Below are 15,665 nucleotides of genomic sequence, written 5' to 3' on the forward strand. Positions count from 1 at the left end.
ATTGCATTTTTAGAGTGGTTAAAAAAGGAACACTATTTAAAACATAGGCTACATCAACAGGAATTTTAACTTCTGATCTTGCGACAAAGAGTAGCATTAAGTCACATCACTTTCTCTTTTTTCTTAATATTAAGGGTTCCGATACTAAGACTGTCAAAAACTCCTCTGTTTACAAGTAATTTAACTTGATGGGTAATAATATGGTAGGTTCCATATCGTATGTGAGAATGTTGGGAACCTGTTCTTTGTGTTTTTGTCTACGTAACTTGAAATAGTGGGTATTTCATCCTTGTCTGGACTCTTGGAGCTTTCTCCTGGGATCACGGAGCGAACAGGACAGGCTGCGCTCTGTGGCTCTTCCACGCCTTCTTGCTGACTGCCTTTGTCAGTACTACTTAAGAAGTCCTTCAGAACTTGCTTGAAGATGTAGACAATTTCCCATGGCAGTACATCATTTTCTGCCAGAACTTCTCGAAATCTAGAGGCAAAGCAGTTATCAGTATTCAATTCAGAAAATCTCTTTTGTCGTATCCCTTTGTCTCCAAAATTCAGCTTAGATAATGTGACCACATAGTAGTTACCCACCTTTTGAGTAAACTGCACATTGCTTTAAAATTATACTTCTAGTAAAGAAATTTCAAAAGAGACTTTAAAACATTTCCTAGCCAGTGAAATACCAACAGTGGTTTTTTGTGTGTGTGTGTGTGTGTGTCCGGCCCATCCTTAGGGATTTTGGTTGCTGGGTAGTTGATACACATGATTAAAAAATTTATATGATATAATATGATTTCCAATCTAAAGACGTGAGGAGCTTAAACTTGACAGCAAATATCACAAGAAGGGAACGTAGTATTTTTACCTGCTGAGAATAGCTCCAGTTTGACAAGGTTGAACCTGTGAGCAAAGAACTTCAAGTTGTCTTTGTTCAGTAGCTGGGATGGTTGCGTGGGGATTCTGATAGTTTCTCAGCCAATTGTAATCCACACCTGTTCTTTTCACTTTTTGCTCACTTTCGATCTCTTGTATTAATCTCTCTCGTTCCTTTAGATGCCATTTTAATTCCCGAAGCAGAGTCTTTGTCACTACTTCTGAGTCAGGGTAGCGTGTGGATTTGTAGGAATTGTGTTTTGGCCATTTCATCCAGCCAAAAAGTGGCATTTTTAGCCTATGGAAATATTCTCACTTGTTTATTTGCATAAAATATTATGGTTCTGATGAGCAAATATTTGTTTCTTTATAGTAACTTTGCCAGAAAAGTGCATGAATTTTTCACTGGTTAGATATACAGGTCAAAATAAGATTAGAATGGATTAAAGTCTTAATTTCTAACTAGGTCAGCGCCAAAAACCAGGCTTTGAAAATACTTTTATGTAGCTAAGGAGAAATGAAATGCAGTCAGATAATCTACAGACTGAACAATTTTCTGAAAATACCACTAACACTTGCTATTAAAAGTTCTTAGGAGGCTTTAAAATATGAACATATAGGAAAGTGCTATCTGCAAACATACTTTTGACTTATGTTTTGTACAGAAAAGGTTTAAAGATTACCTGTGAAGTTGATGGATCCGATGTGGTGATGTTGCCGAGGAGTTTACTTGAATTGGTGATGAAAGTGTGCTTCACTCAGGCATATCTCCTCCTGGATGTGTCCCCTGTTGAAAGAATGATTCTCCTCCTTTACCCACCGAAACTGTATTTGAAATAACTAACCTTCTGTGTTAGGAATGAGGTTGTGATGTCTTCATTTGGAGAGAATGCTCATTAATTCACCTTGTAAGTAAGCTAGAAGAAATGACAAAAATAACTTACTATTTAATCTTTACAAATTATATAATGGTTTGCCTTTTGAATGTAGCTCAGTGTATTTGAAAGAGATGCCGGCAGCTACAGATTCTGGTCCTAAATGCATTTAGACATATCTTTGATAAAGAAACGAAGAAAGGTCGTCTGAAGCACCACAGATGCGCTGCCAGCTCAAGTGAAGACTGTCGCACGATGTGATGCTTTGCTGTGCATAGCTGCGGGTCACAGTTTAGTGCTGTATTTTTATGCCTGTAGAGCTCTAAAAATAACCATGTTGCTTTTATTCTTCAGCTTAACTTTCAGGCGGTTTAGAAGCCAGGTCACTGTCCCCTCTAATGAAAGCAGGAAAAATAGATCAGACTTGACTATTTGCACAATATACATTCTGAGAAACCTCGTTACAATTGAGCAAAGTAGGCAAAGAATGCTGATATCAGTCGTGTGAAATATTTAGTAAATGTTATATTCTGTACACATTTTGTTTTTCTAAATAGTATTTAACTTTGTATATTTAAACAAGTTGTAATGCTCGAGGACATTATATACACATAAGTAGATAACTTTAAAATATACTTTATAATCTCTAAAAACATGGTGATAAGACAATAATAGATTAAGGTCAGAAAAAAAATAGAGACATGACAACATATCAAGTTCACAACAAAATCTTATAGTTCATTATAGAAAATCATTTTCGTGTTTTCTTTTGTAGCTGAAAGTGAAACTTATACTTACAGTTTGGGCGAGTACTGATGTGTAATTGGTCTTTATTGTGCTAGTTTTCTATTCCAGAGAGGTTTGTGTCTTTGGTTTAAGCATGGACAGGTTCGTTACTCTGTAGTTCTGTGTTAAATGACTGTGTAGTGGCTTTTCCTTTTATAATATTTGTTCCTTCTGTTGCTTTTTCCTTCAAATGAACTGTGAAGAATAGACCTCGTTTACATCAGACCTGCATGTCATGCATGATAAAGAGTGATGTGTGTGGTCATCCTCCAGCTCCTGTTACTTATATGTTAGAAAAACCCAGATGTCAGGATTCATTATCTGTAACTAGAAGGTTTTCATATTGCATTGTGTATAGTACTGTGAAAGGGAAGGGAGTAAAGTTTATCATGACAGAACTGTCCTATCTGATTTTCTACTATAGTTATGATGAGTCAGGCTGCTTCTCCCTTTCAATAGACTTGTTGTCATTGCTTTAATTTTTAAATTTTTTGCCTCTGAAATGGTAACAAAAATATCAAAAATGTATTGGATGTGGAGCATAAACCGACTTTCTGTTCCAGGCCCTCTTTAGTCTTGCCTGTCCCTTCTTCTCCGGCTTGCTCTCTTGCTCTACCTGAGTCTGTCTGTCGTGTCAGCCAAGCCTGACTGCCCCACACAGGCTGTGCTCCCTCTGGCATTTCAGCTTTGGTCACACTGACTCTCTTCTGAGTCGCTCGTTTTTCTTTTCCATGTACCTACACTGTAATTCTCTTATTTATTTTTGCCTGTGTTGGGTCTTCGTTGCTGCGCGAGAGATTTCTCTAGTCGCGGTGAGCGGGGGCTACTCTTCATTGTGGTGCGCGGGCTTCTCATTGCGGTGGCTTCTCTTGTTGTGGAGCATGGCCTCTAGGCTTGCAGGCTTCAGTAGTTGCGGCACGCAGGCTCTAGGGCGCGTGGGCTTCAGCAGTTGTGGCGTGCGGGCTCCGTAGTTGTGGTGCGTGGGCTCAGTAGTTGTGGTGCGCAGGCTCAGTAGTTGTGGTGCACGGGCTCAGTAGTTGTGGCTCGCAAGCTCTAGAGCACAGGCTCAGTAGTTGTGGCACACGGGCTCAGTAGTTGTGGCGCACGGGCTTAGTTGCTCCGCCGCATGTGAGATCTTTCCGGACCAAGGATCGAACCCGTGTCCCCTGCACTGGCAGGCAGATTTTAAACTACTGTTCCCCCAGGGAAGTCCCTATACTGTAACTCTTTTTCAGGGCTCAGTTTCGATACCAACTAATTTTTCCTTCTGTCTGAGGGAAAAACGTTTTTCCCTTGGCCCCCACGCCCTGTTCCTTTGAATTCCGGTTTTATTTCTCTTTATTGTTAAACTAATAGTCCTTTACAACTAGGTTCTGTCTGTCCTCCACTTATTTGCAGCTCTCATTAGCTCAGCAGATAGTTTTGACTGTGCCATGTCCTAGATGCAGGTTAGGGACTGGGGATGCAGCAGTGGACCAGACAGACCTATCCTCTGTCCTCATGGAGCCCGTGTTCTAGTGGAAAGATGAACCCGAGGACCCGAATCACCCAGTGCAGTGGTCATGATACACTCGAGGTCTCCCCAGTTCACTGTGGAGGTCAGGGAAGGCCTTTCTGGGTAGGGGCTGTCCTTTGAGCAGAGGTTTAAAGACCAGCGAGGAAGCCACACAACGCGCTTCATGCGGCCAGCTCCCTCCTGCGCTTGGCCTGTTAGTGCCTAGCTGGCTATTGAGATTCGAGTCTGGCCTCCACGGAGCTTTCCTTACACCTCGGCGCACATTCAGTGCGTTTTCCTTTGGTCTTCCTCGGGTAAAAGCCAATTTTCCTAGTGCTTAGTGTGTGCTACTTGCATTATTGTACATTCTGTTTTTTCTGTCCTGTCTCCGGAGATGGTTATGCCCAAATGGCATTCTCTGATTACAGTAGTTCCCCTACTACCATGTAGATAGAGAACAGAAATATTTGTAGATCAAGGTAAGGAAGTACCTTTGCATTAATCCTTCCTGTTTGTTGGGAGTATAACCAGATTAATGTTGGATTTTATTCGTCACACATTTTAGTAAGTTGAATAAATGAATTATTTCTAATGGATTGCAACCTCATTAGGCTATTTTGTGTGGAAGACATAAAGCTTAAACTATGACGCAGTTAGGTTAATTTCTTTTTGGTCTTTGTCATGGTTTTCTAGGCTTTATCTTCTTAGCTGAACAGCAAAAAGTTTTATGACTTGAAGTGAGATAGGATCGTATCATTCATTGTGTGTGTCTGTGTGTGTGTGTGTGTGTGTGTGTAGAAGTTTAAGATGTGTAAGGAAGTACTTAAGTCTAAAAAGACAAAATTTTGGAATCTCGAAGGGCAGGCTAAGGAGCCAGGTTGTTTATATACAACTTGTATATATTTATGGTCAGGGGGCCTTACACAGTTCTCAGCAGCATTTGATTGCAATTAAAGGAAGATTTTTCATTGTGAGAGGACTGATATCTTTCTGTTTTTAATTCCTTTGCTACTGAATTCAGAGTTCTGAATTATTGGTTGGTTCTTTTTGGCTATTAAAGATGCAGTTAATATTTGAGAAACTGTGATGTTAAATTCCTTTTCCCAATATTAATTCCCTCTTTAAAATACTCTGATTGAAACACACTAAGATGTACTTTTTCATGTTAAAAATCCTATTCTATTGGGTTGTCCACATCTTATTGACTTAAGAGAATTCTTAGTGTGCGTCTGCGTTCTGTGCTGCAAATGTTCACTCGAGAGAGACCACTGTTCTTGCTCTGTAACCTTTATAGACGTTGTTCATAAGTTTTACATTATAGTGTAGTTTAGTTTGTTATTTTCCTTTTTTGACTTTTCCTTTTTTGTGTTCTTGTTTAAGCCCTTCTTTACTTCAAAGTTATAACATACAGAAGAAGGTCAGCTTTTTAGGCTTAAAAAAATAAGTACTCCTGGGTGTTGAGTTGGTTTGAAATTGATTTGAGATTGGTTTGAGGTGTAGGGGTCCCCAAATTGGATAATCATTATTCAAAGTAAGTAGTCATTGTTCCACCCAGGAGATTTTCCTGATTCCTAGTACGCCCAGTAACCGTGTGGCGTATCCTGGGTATTTTGAATATTATGTTATATTATGGGACTCTGGGTCTTGCTTAAATCCTGTGGGGATTGCAGCTGACCAGCTGTGTTCAGGCTGCAAGTTCCAGCCAGCTTCCTTTGGGCAGTGGTCCCTCTGGTTTTCAGAGCCTTTGCAGGGCTGTCTGGATCTGTCTTGCACTGTGCCATCTAGTGGCCGTCCTGTAGCTCAGTTCTCAAAGTCTGTGATGGGCTGTTTGGGGTCAGGGCACTCCTGCCAGCCCAGGGGTGCGCCCAGCAGTTCCTAAAGGTTCTCAGGTGTCTGCAATCTCCCTGGTGCTTTCCCAGCCCAGGGCCTCCCTTTTCTGGTCCTTTGGCCAGAAGACAGGGGCTTTGTTGCCCTGCTCTGCCAGGCACTTCTTGCAGTGATGTCTGTCTCCCAGGCCAAGCAGTGGGAGGGCAGAGAAAGAAAAAAGGCAGTGAGAGTTGGCCCCACCCTCTTATAGAGGGAGTTTCCCTCCCTCAGAGTTTGATGCTCCCGCCGCATCTGGCTTGTGAGAGAATGGAGAAAAGAAAAATGTAAGGTGTGCACGGCCCCCGTTTTGAGTATTTGGAGTCCCCTTTCCTGCTGGACCATATGGTAGCTCTATTTTTAGTTTTTTAAAGAACCTCCATACTGTTCTCCATAGTGGCTGCGTTTTGGAAAACAGCCACTTTATGTTTCCACCAACAGTGTAGGAAGGTTCTCTTCTCCACACCCTCTCCAGCATTTTATTATTTGTAGATTTTTCGATGATGGCCATTCTGACTAGTGTGAGGTGATACCTCATTGCACTTTTGATTTGCATTTCTCTAATAATTAGCAATGTTGAGCATCTTTTCATGTGCCTCTTGGCCACCTGGATGTCTTCTGTGGAGAAATGTCTACTCAGGTCTTCTGCCCATTTTTTGATTGGGTTGTTTTTTTTTGATACTGAGCTGTGTGACCCATTTGTATAGTTTGGAAATTAAGCCCTTGTCTGTCGCATCACTTGCAAATATTTTCTCCCATTCTGTAGGTTGTCTTTTTTTTTTTATGGTTTCCTTTGCTGTGCAAAAGGTTGTAAGTTTGATTAGGTCCCTTTGTTTATTTTTGCTTTTATTTCTACTGCCTTGGGAGACTGACCTAAGAAAACGCATTGCTACGATTTATGTCAGAGGATGTTTTGCTTCTGTGCTCTCCTGAACCTGTAGCGTCTTGACTGCCTTTAGTTCAAAATAATCCTCATGCAAAAGTGACACATTTTGGGGAGGCTTATTCTGAACCCCTACAGCTCCCATACATGTCTTTGCATGTGCTTCCTTGTCTACAGGTGCTGTGAATACTGCCCTTGGGGAAAATACTGAGGAAAGAAGTGTCAGCTGGCAGGAGATGTGTTCTGAGGTTAATAGGACAGGTCACAGTGCTCTGCAGAGTAACCACTTGTACCCATCTGCCTCCCTCTCCTCGTAACCTAAGCATAGTTGTACTTCTTGCCAATTCAAAGGGTGGAAAAGGTTTCTCATTGTTTTAATTTGCATCTATTTGGTGACTGACTGTGAATTTGAGTGTATTTTCATTTGTTTATTGACGATTTGCAGTTTTTTTTATAGGACTTAATGTAAAAGTAACTATTCAAGCATTCTCCTAGCATGTGGGAATTCCTTGGCTTTCTGTAAACAGTGTACTAACTTTTAAAATTCTTTGCAGGCCACTGAGCCAGAAGAGCTCAGAGACGGAGTATATTAACAAATACAGAAAACTTGAAGCACAAGAGTTTGATACGTATGGCAGTGATCATTCAACCAGTGGGCCAGGTAAACGAGTATCTTTAAATATCATAAAATATGGTATGTGAGTTGTTCACATGTTAAAACATTAACTTCTTTTTTTTTTTTTTGCGGTACGCGGGCCTCTCACTGCTGTGGCCTCTCCCGTTACGGAGCACAGGCTCCGGACGCGCAGGCTCAGCGGCCATGGCTCACGGGCCCAGCCGCTCCACGGCATGTGGGATCTTCCCGGACCGGGGCACGAACCCGCGTCCCCTGCATCAGCAGGCAGACTCTCAACCACTGCGCCACCAGGGAAACCCTAAAACATTAACTTCTTAAAAGTGTTTAAGAAGTGTATTTTGATCAATAAAGAATCCGTATTGCTTGTTAATTCAGGATTTTGGGGGGAGGAGTATATGACAGATTATAAATTGTGAGTGTGTGATGATATGTTGTGAGCTGCTCATGTTTTCCTCTCTTAAGTACAGTGTCTAAATAGTCTGTCCTTTGGAAGACTAATAACGGTCCCTGACCTTACTATTAATTAGAATTACTTAAAATTGTTATTATAATTTTAATAATAACAATACAATAATATATTATTATAAAATTATTTTATTGTTATTAAAATTATTATAGTTTTTAAAATAATAATCATATTAAAACAAAATTTTAAATAGTACATAAATGTATACAATAAAAGGTAAAGGTCCTTCTTAGCCTCTCCTCCTCCCAAGGAGGAGATACAAGGATACAACTGTTCAGACTTGAGGTTAAGCTAGTTACTTTCTGTGAGTATGCACTTTCTTTTAGTGAGCTGATTGTCTTATTAGCATTAGACCGTATTCATATGACAGAAGTAAGTTTTTGATTTTTTTGCTTTATAAAAGGTTATCCGTCACAAGCTTCCTACCAATTCAGTCAGGAAGTTCTGCCTCCTTTCTTTCTACTCTGTGTACTTATGCTCGGACTTAGGGACAGAAGTTGGGGTTAGAGTAATATTTTCCAGCCTTTTTGAAAATTATGAAATATAGTCCATACATAAAAGTATACTAATCCTTATTCTTCTTGGTCTTTATTTGGGTTTCTTGACAATATAAAATATTGGTATCTTTCATCAATTCTGGAAAATTCTGAGCCATTATCTATGCTCCACTCTCTCATGCAGTTTTGTATTTTTCATTTTTTTGGTCACTCTACTATATGCAGACTAATTTCTCATTGTTCATCTTTCTCCTAAGGCAGAAGCAGCTTTGAGTTCTTTGTCTTCCTCTCTGTGTCCTTGCCTTATTATAGACTTTGGCCTGGTGTTTCCTCTCTCTCTTGCCAAGCTTTCGGTTTTTTAAACATGATGTTTGTATATTTCGTCTAGCATCTTTAGTTGTCCTCAGGAGAAATATTTGTGTGAACAACCCAGTACATTATTACCAGAAGTGATAGTTCAAAGAGATAGTGTGTCCTTTGATTCAATATTTACTTATTCTAAGAAAAGTACAACGTAGTACGTGTAAGAACATTTATTGCACTGTTGCTTATTTATGGGAAGCCTTAGAAGTCTCTTAAATGTCAGTGAACAGAGGCCTGGTGATTTTTATCTGTGTAGGGGAGTGTGTGGACTTCGATAGAAGCCTGAAATAGCTGTGTGTTATTGTGGAAAGACATCTGTCATTTAATATTTCCTTTTGGGGAAGTGTGTTAGTTTTCAGAAGACTCTTGATGATGTGATCCTTCTTGTTGCACTCACATATACAAACCCCGAGCACACCGCTGTGGGTCCTGGGGCCTGCCATAGGGATTGCCGCTGTGTGGAGATGGCTAGATGACAAATGAGTGCCTGCAAGTGCAAGTGTCTGCTCTTGTAACTTTTGATTTGGATTCATATTTGAAACTGCTATTTGCTTTCTCTGTCCATGGCATCTCAATATATTTGGAGCTTTTCACTAGGCAGTCATATAGCTTTGACTGCACTTGGAGGATTGACTCAACGACCAATGTTTATCAAGGTGTGTGCCAGGGACGGTGTGAAGCAATGAGAATATAAGTTAAAAAGACCTGGTCCCTCCTCTTACAGAGATTATCATTTAATCATGTAGTTACACAAATAAATGCTTTTGGAGGTAAATCCTCTGAAAGATAAACTCTCTGGGGACTTAGGACAAGGGTTTCTGCCTTTAGCTGGGGTATCAGGAAAGTAACAATTGAGCTTGGAGCTGAAGAATTAATAGAAGTTATAGAAGTTACCTAGAGAGTTTGGGGATCAGGGGGAGGGGGAAATGTATGCAGAGGGCCTGTAATAGGAGAAAGCCTGGGGTGTGGGTGGGCAGGGTCAGTTGGAGACTGAATAATAGCCCTTCACAGAGATCCTCACCCTCCTCTTCAGAACATGTGGTGACTGTGCTACATCACATGGTAAAAGGAACTTTACAGCTTAAGTTGAGGAGCTTGAGGTGGAGGGACTGGGGGTGGGTCTGGTGTAATCGCAGGGCTGTAAGCAGAGTCAGTCGTAGATGTAAGGACAGAAGCCGGAGTGATACAGGAGGGGGCGGTGAGCTAGGGAGTGCAGGCGGCTTCTTGAAGCTGAAGAGGTGGGGAGTGGGTTCTTCCCCACAGAGCCTCCAGAAGGAACCAGCTGTGCAGACCTCTGGATCTTAGCCCAGTGCTTTTGGGCCTCTGACGTTCAGAGCTGTAAGAGAATACTGTAAATGTCTGTCGTTTTAAGCTACTAAGGTTGGGATCACGTGTCACAGGAGCAGTGGAAGACGAGTGAGGTTGTGTTGGATGAGGCTGGACGAGGCGCAACTGGTGATAGGGCCTGGGGCCATGACTAAGAATTTTAGGGTTTTTTTTTTGTTTGTTTGTTTGTTTTTGCGGTACACGGGCCTCTCACTGCTGTGCCCTCTCCCGCTGCGCAGCACAGGCTCCGGACGCGGCTCAGCGGCCATGGCCCACGGGCCCAGCCGTTCCACGGCATGTGGGATCTTCCCGGACCGGGGCACGAACCCGAGTCCCCTGCATCGGCAGGCGGACTCTCAACCACTGCGCCACCAGGGAAGCCCAAGAATTTTAGTCTTAATACTCAGAGCAAGGGGAAGCTGTTGAAAGTTCTAGGTTTACCTTGGCATGAGTGTGTGTGTGGGGGGGAACGTCGAGGGATGAGATCAGTGTTTTGAGAAGACCACTCTGGTCATATTGGAGAGACTGGACTGGTGGGGACCAGCATGGACATGAGGAGAAGTCCAGGTGAGACTGGATGGTGACTGATGACTGGGGTGATGGCATGGAGTGGGGAGCTGGTCGTGGGATGGCCGGACAGGACCAGGTGATGCATGGATGGGGATGTGAGGGAGGAGAGGGGCCGCAGGAAGCAGGAGGTGCTGCTCCATGCTTTGAAGTGCGGCAGTGCCTATGGGAAGGAGATGAGGTTCTCGTGTGTGTGTGTGTGTGTGTGTGTGTGTGTGTGTATACACAGTTATTTCTATCCCTATTCTGTCTGTTTACATTAAAACTGTGAGATTGCACTGGTACCTCTAATTCCAGTCCAGCCCGAAGGTTTCAACGTGAAAATTTTGTTATATCCAGTTTAAAATACTTTGATTCAAAATACCTTTGCTGGGACTTCCCTGGTGGTGCAGTGGTTAAGAATCCACCTGCCAGCAGGGAACATGGATTCGAGCCCTGGTCTGGGAAGATCCCACATGCCATGTAGCAACTAAGCCCGTGAGCCGCAACTACTGAGCCTGCGCTCTGGAGCCCGCAAGTCACAACTACTGAGCCTGCATGCCACAACTACTGAAGCCCGTGTGCCTAGAGCCCGTGCTCTGCAACAAGAGAAGCCACCACAGTGAGAAGCCCATGTACGGCAACAAAGACCCAACGCAGCCAAAATAAATAAATTAATTAAAACATAACAATTAAAAAAATACCTTTGCTTTTGGCGTGATACAGGTGTTATTTCATCTATATAACTGTTTTAAAAAATCATTTCTGAGTAGAAATCCAAGAATGCACATTCAGTGAATTTCTGTGAATTACATTAGAATCATTGTATATAGTTTAAAGTAAATCATTTTTTAAAAATTGAGATTTAATAGCATTTCTGAACAGCTTGACCTTGGTTCCAGGCTGTGGACTCCTGCGGGGTTTCTGTTGTTTTCATATAGCAGTTTTGAATTTGTCCTGGCGTGGTGTCCTTAGTTGTGATTAAAGGCCACGGTGCTACCTCCCTTTTAATTTGGTGATATTTTTGGTGGTGGTTTCCATCCCTTTGATAGCTTTTCTTTTGAGTTTAAGAGAATGGCCTGTCTGGAGTTTTTAATAACTGAAAAGGGAAATATTCAAATTAAGTTTAATTTTGTGTTTGGAATACCAACCCATACTTGGAAAAAGTGATATGTAATTATTTTGAAGATTTAATTTTATACTTAAATCAGCAATGTAATAATTAAACTTATTTTCTGTAGTGTACAGGGTCTAGATTTTATGATAAGAAACGTTATTATGTTCTCCAGTTAAAATCCATTATATACTGTTTGGAACCCTGACTGCTGAATTTTTTTGGTTAGATTTTTTGTATTTGAGAAACTAGCAATTTTCATGGTTTCCAGTTTTTTCCAGTTCATGTGAGATATTTTAATGTTAATAACCTCAGATAAAGAGATAACAGGAAAATAAAATTTGAGGTTGAGGTATTTCTCATATCACTTTTGGATTACACTTTGCTGTATGTGGTTTGTTGATTTGCATTGTTACCCGTTTTCTCTGAGAACTTACCTGTAATATTTTCCTGGCCCCCTCCTTTGATTTGGTTGCTACTGCACAGGTGAAAGAGCTGCGCAGCCGTGAACATGTCTTTTGCTTGTGGTCTTCCCTCTGGCGGTGGATGTGGAGGCTGGACTTGATTTGCGCTCAGGTCGGCTGCAGCCAGTGACCTAAAAATGTCAGCCTGTGTTTCTTGTTAAATAGAGAGAGGGCTGTGGTTTAGACAATACAGTTAGGACTTTTGCAATTTTTTTCTTGTAGCATTTCTGTCTTTAAGCAGCAACCTTCAAAATGCATGTAATCAAGGAATGTAAGTCACATCAGTGTTGTCAAAGTGATGGCTCGTTCAGCAGCACCGTGAGCCACGGCTGCAGGTTCTGAGCAAAAGATACAGCTGCTACCTTTCTGTCTTTCTAAAGAGTCTGTGTCACCTCTCTTCCCCATGCAGGCCTTGTCCCTCTCACCCTGTGTCCCACTCCCTGTCACTGCATCTCCCAGCGGTGTAGCAGCTCGGGAGCTCCTCCCTCTGTCTCTCCTCGTTCGTTGGGCCGCATGGAGTCTCATCCCTTCCCTTTGTGTTAAAAAGGCCTATTATTGATTGATAAGCCTACCAACACCAAGAATGGGAAGGTCTCTATTTTTTCCCTATTTATGCATATATCATCTCAGTTCTTGCATTTGTAGACTGGCCTGGGTACCCAGCCATCATTTAGAATTCTACATAATTTAATAAAATCTTGGAACCATTTGTAAGTTAGGAACTGTTTACACATTGAGTTTTGCTACATGCTTTGAAGGTAGTGTGGTTAAATTAAAGGGCTTTTTAGCTGAGAGTGCTTCTGGAAGGGGTGAGATTGAGCGCAAGTATACCAGTGGGAACACAGGACAGCGTCAGTGATTGTGTTTCTTAAAAGCTAAGCGGAGCAACGGAAAGAGAGTGAGATGTGAGAGTGGACAGAAGTGCACACTTTGTGGAGTTTGGCGGTCAGTAGTGAGGTGACTAGAAGTTAGAAAGCTGTTGAGGGCAGGACTTAGAGAACTTTCCTCCGAAGTCAGTGCCGCGATGCCCTAGAAGGAACTCTGTTTCCACAAAGAATCTGTTTTTGCTTTGAGAGAGAACAGAACTGGCTCCTCTGTTCTTAAAATTCAGAACAAGTACTGCACATCTTGATTCAACTATAGGAAAATGGCCATATTTTCATTATATAGTTAGACCGATCTTGAAACTGAGAGTATGTGTAGGAGAAAATGTAGGAGAGCAAAAACAAAGCATGGACACGTGTGTCAAGTGGGAAGGGTGACGGCAGAACAGAGGGAGAGGCTGGGGCAGAGAGCGAAGGGCTGGGAGGAACAGGGAGGGGGGCATTGAGGGGAGACCTGGGGAGGGAGCCAGCTCAGTGCTGAGTTTGGGGGGCACAGGGAAGCTTTCAAAGTTTATTTACTTTGGAAGTAAAACTTATTTCCCAATAGAAGTCTGTATCCTGTGAATTTTGATTCACAAAATCTTGATTTATCAAGAATTTGTGGCATCCCCGGAGTATAGTGCGTGTATTTACAGGAGGACGTTCAATAGCGGAGCTGGGCAGAGCTCCCCAGGGTGTGTCTTTCTTTCTTTTTTTTTAAATAATAAATTTATTTTATTTAATTTATTTATTTTTGGCTGTGTTGGGTCTTATTTGCTGCTTAACAGGCCTTCTCTAGTTGCAGCGAGCAGGGGCTACTCTTCATTGCAGTGCACGGGCTTCTCATTGCGGTGGCTTTTCTCATTGTGGAGCACGGGCTGTAGGCACGCGGGCTTCAGTAGTTGTGGCTCGCGGGCTCAGTAGTCGTGTCTCACGGGCTCTAGAGCGCAGGCTCAGTAGTTGTGACACACGGGCTTGGTTGCTCCGTGGCATGTGGGATCTTCCCGGACCAGGGCTCGAACCCGTGTCCCCTGTATTGGCAGGCGGACTGGCCACCAGGGAAGCGCCCCAGGGTGTGTCTTTGTCAGAGTAGCGTTGTCCCTCCCAGGGTGCTTGTCCCTAAGGTATCCTTATGGTGTTTGGTTGTCTACTATGGATTTAGTAGCAAGGAATGAACACTTAACAAATTGGTGTGAGATTTCAAATAAAAGTTTGTTCGTTAAGCTAAGCATTTTTGTGCCATTTTCAAGTGATGAGTACTGTGCTCTGCACATCTTTTATCTTAGAAGGTAGTGCTGAGCCTACAACACTGATTGCTGTGATGGAGGGTAACATGGTGCTCAGCTTGTATAAATTATTCGCAGTGGGTGCTAAGGAAATTTCCTGATTACCCTGCTCACAGTGTTAGCCTGTAGAATATGTATTTGTGTGTGTGTACAGCTTGCTGTGTATATAGATAAAACACTAGGTTGTTTACCTTGTCTTTTTTCATATAAGAAATAGCATTGTATTTGTTTTGTCTGAATCCAGGTCCAAGGCCACCTTTAGCTAAATCAAGCAGTGTGATGTGCATCCCAGAGACAACTTATAAATATCCTGATTTGCCTATAAATCGATGTAAGGAAGAGGTAAAATTATTTTTGTCATAATGTAATTTTGTTGTTTGACTAAATGCCAGCGACCCAGCACTTGGTTTCTGGTCTGAAAGTGACGAGGTGCTGGGCAGGCACCCTGGGGAGGTGGTTTTGTGTAATAAGCGTGTGGATGGCCTTCCTTTTGGCGGTGCTTCACTTGTTCAGCCTTCCCCTGAGCTCATCTCCTCATATTTAATTATTCACCTAGCCGTCCCTGCTCTGAAATAAGTGTGAGTAAACACCTGCTGGGCCCCAGGAGAGCTGCTTCTCGCAATACCGGCTGCCCAGACTTTTTAGAAAGCAAATAATGCCCTCAGCGCAGTCTTCTCTAGCATTCCACTGGGTTTCCTTTACACTCTGCCTCGTTTGTTTGCCTGGTGATTGATCAGTCATTGATATGTAATTTTAAGAACAATGTTGGGCAATATAGCAGCAGGATGATTACACTTTTAATTAGTTACATGTTATTAAACATGGGTAAAAGTAAGCGTATTGAAACCTTAACTATACTAGCGGAAGAAGTGGTTATAGATAGGAATAAATTGTAAATGTTCTAAATTTAATTTTTATTTTGCTTTAGATCGAATCATGCAGCTTTTGTAGAGTAGATATACTTTATTAATTTTTAAGAGGCCAGTATTCAAATTAATTTGTACTCCCTGACCATGGCAATTGCTAGAGTGATAAGAGCTTACACATATCTAGGGTGGAGGCGGGGAGCGGTGGGGAGAGATCGGGCTGGCGTTCTCGGGCCGCTCCATGTAGTCTGTACGTGGCGCCCTAGAAGTTCATTGTTTTAAAGTGTGTCTGAAGAGTTTCAAATGAGAATTTAAAGCCACTTGAGTGTAATAACAGCTGTGTTTTCATGTTTCTCAGTAGAATTACATGGAAGTCCATTACAAAATTTTAAAATAATAGAAATTTAGACTTAGCAAGAGCTATAGAAATTCATTTTGGTGTTTTCATATTTACAGACGAAGAAATTG

At 42.0% G+C, this 15,665-nt stretch overlaps 2 protein-coding genes across 2 annotated transcripts in view; one reads left to right on the top strand and one right to left on the bottom strand.

Annotated features, from left to right (window-relative positions):
- TDRD9 (tudor domain containing 9) overlaps positions 1-15,665 on the top strand; it is a 106,840-nt gene that overhangs the window by 9,312 nt on the left and 81,863 nt on the right. The window contains exons 2-3 of the mRNA XM_030883213.2: positions 7,324-7,430; positions 14,576-14,673. Of these exons, the coding sequence (XP_030739073.2) occupies positions 7,324-7,430; positions 14,576-14,673 (205 nt within the window). The remainder of the gene's footprint in view (positions 1-7,323; positions 7,431-14,575; positions 14,674-15,665) is intronic.
- Positions 181-1,640, bottom strand: RD3L (RD3 like). The gene is made up of 3 exons (XM_030883214.2): positions 1,551-1,640; positions 860-1,165; positions 181-478 (listed from the first exon to the last, which is right to left on the bottom strand). The coding sequence occupies exons 2-3, from the start codon at positions 1,156-1,158 to the stop codon at positions 181-183; spliced, it is 597 nt and encodes a 198-aa protein (XP_030739074.1). The 5' UTR covers positions 1,159-1,165; positions 1,551-1,640.

This window comes from Globicephala melas, chromosome 2 (assembly GCF_963455315.2).
Source record: "Globicephala melas chromosome 2, mGloMel1.2, whole genome shotgun sequence".
Classification (NCBI taxonomy): Eukaryota; Metazoa; Chordata; class Mammalia; order Artiodactyla; family Delphinidae; genus Globicephala; species Globicephala melas.

Coding starts and splice junctions, on each gene's coding strand:
- RD3L (XM_030883214.2), bottom strand. CDS start 1,158: ATGCCACTTTTTGGCTGGATGAAATGGCCAAAACACAATTCCTACAAA. Junction 479..859: donor ACTGGAGCTATTCTCAGCAG/GTAAAAATACTA, acceptor CTTTGCCTCTAG/ATTTCGAGAAGTTCTGGCAG.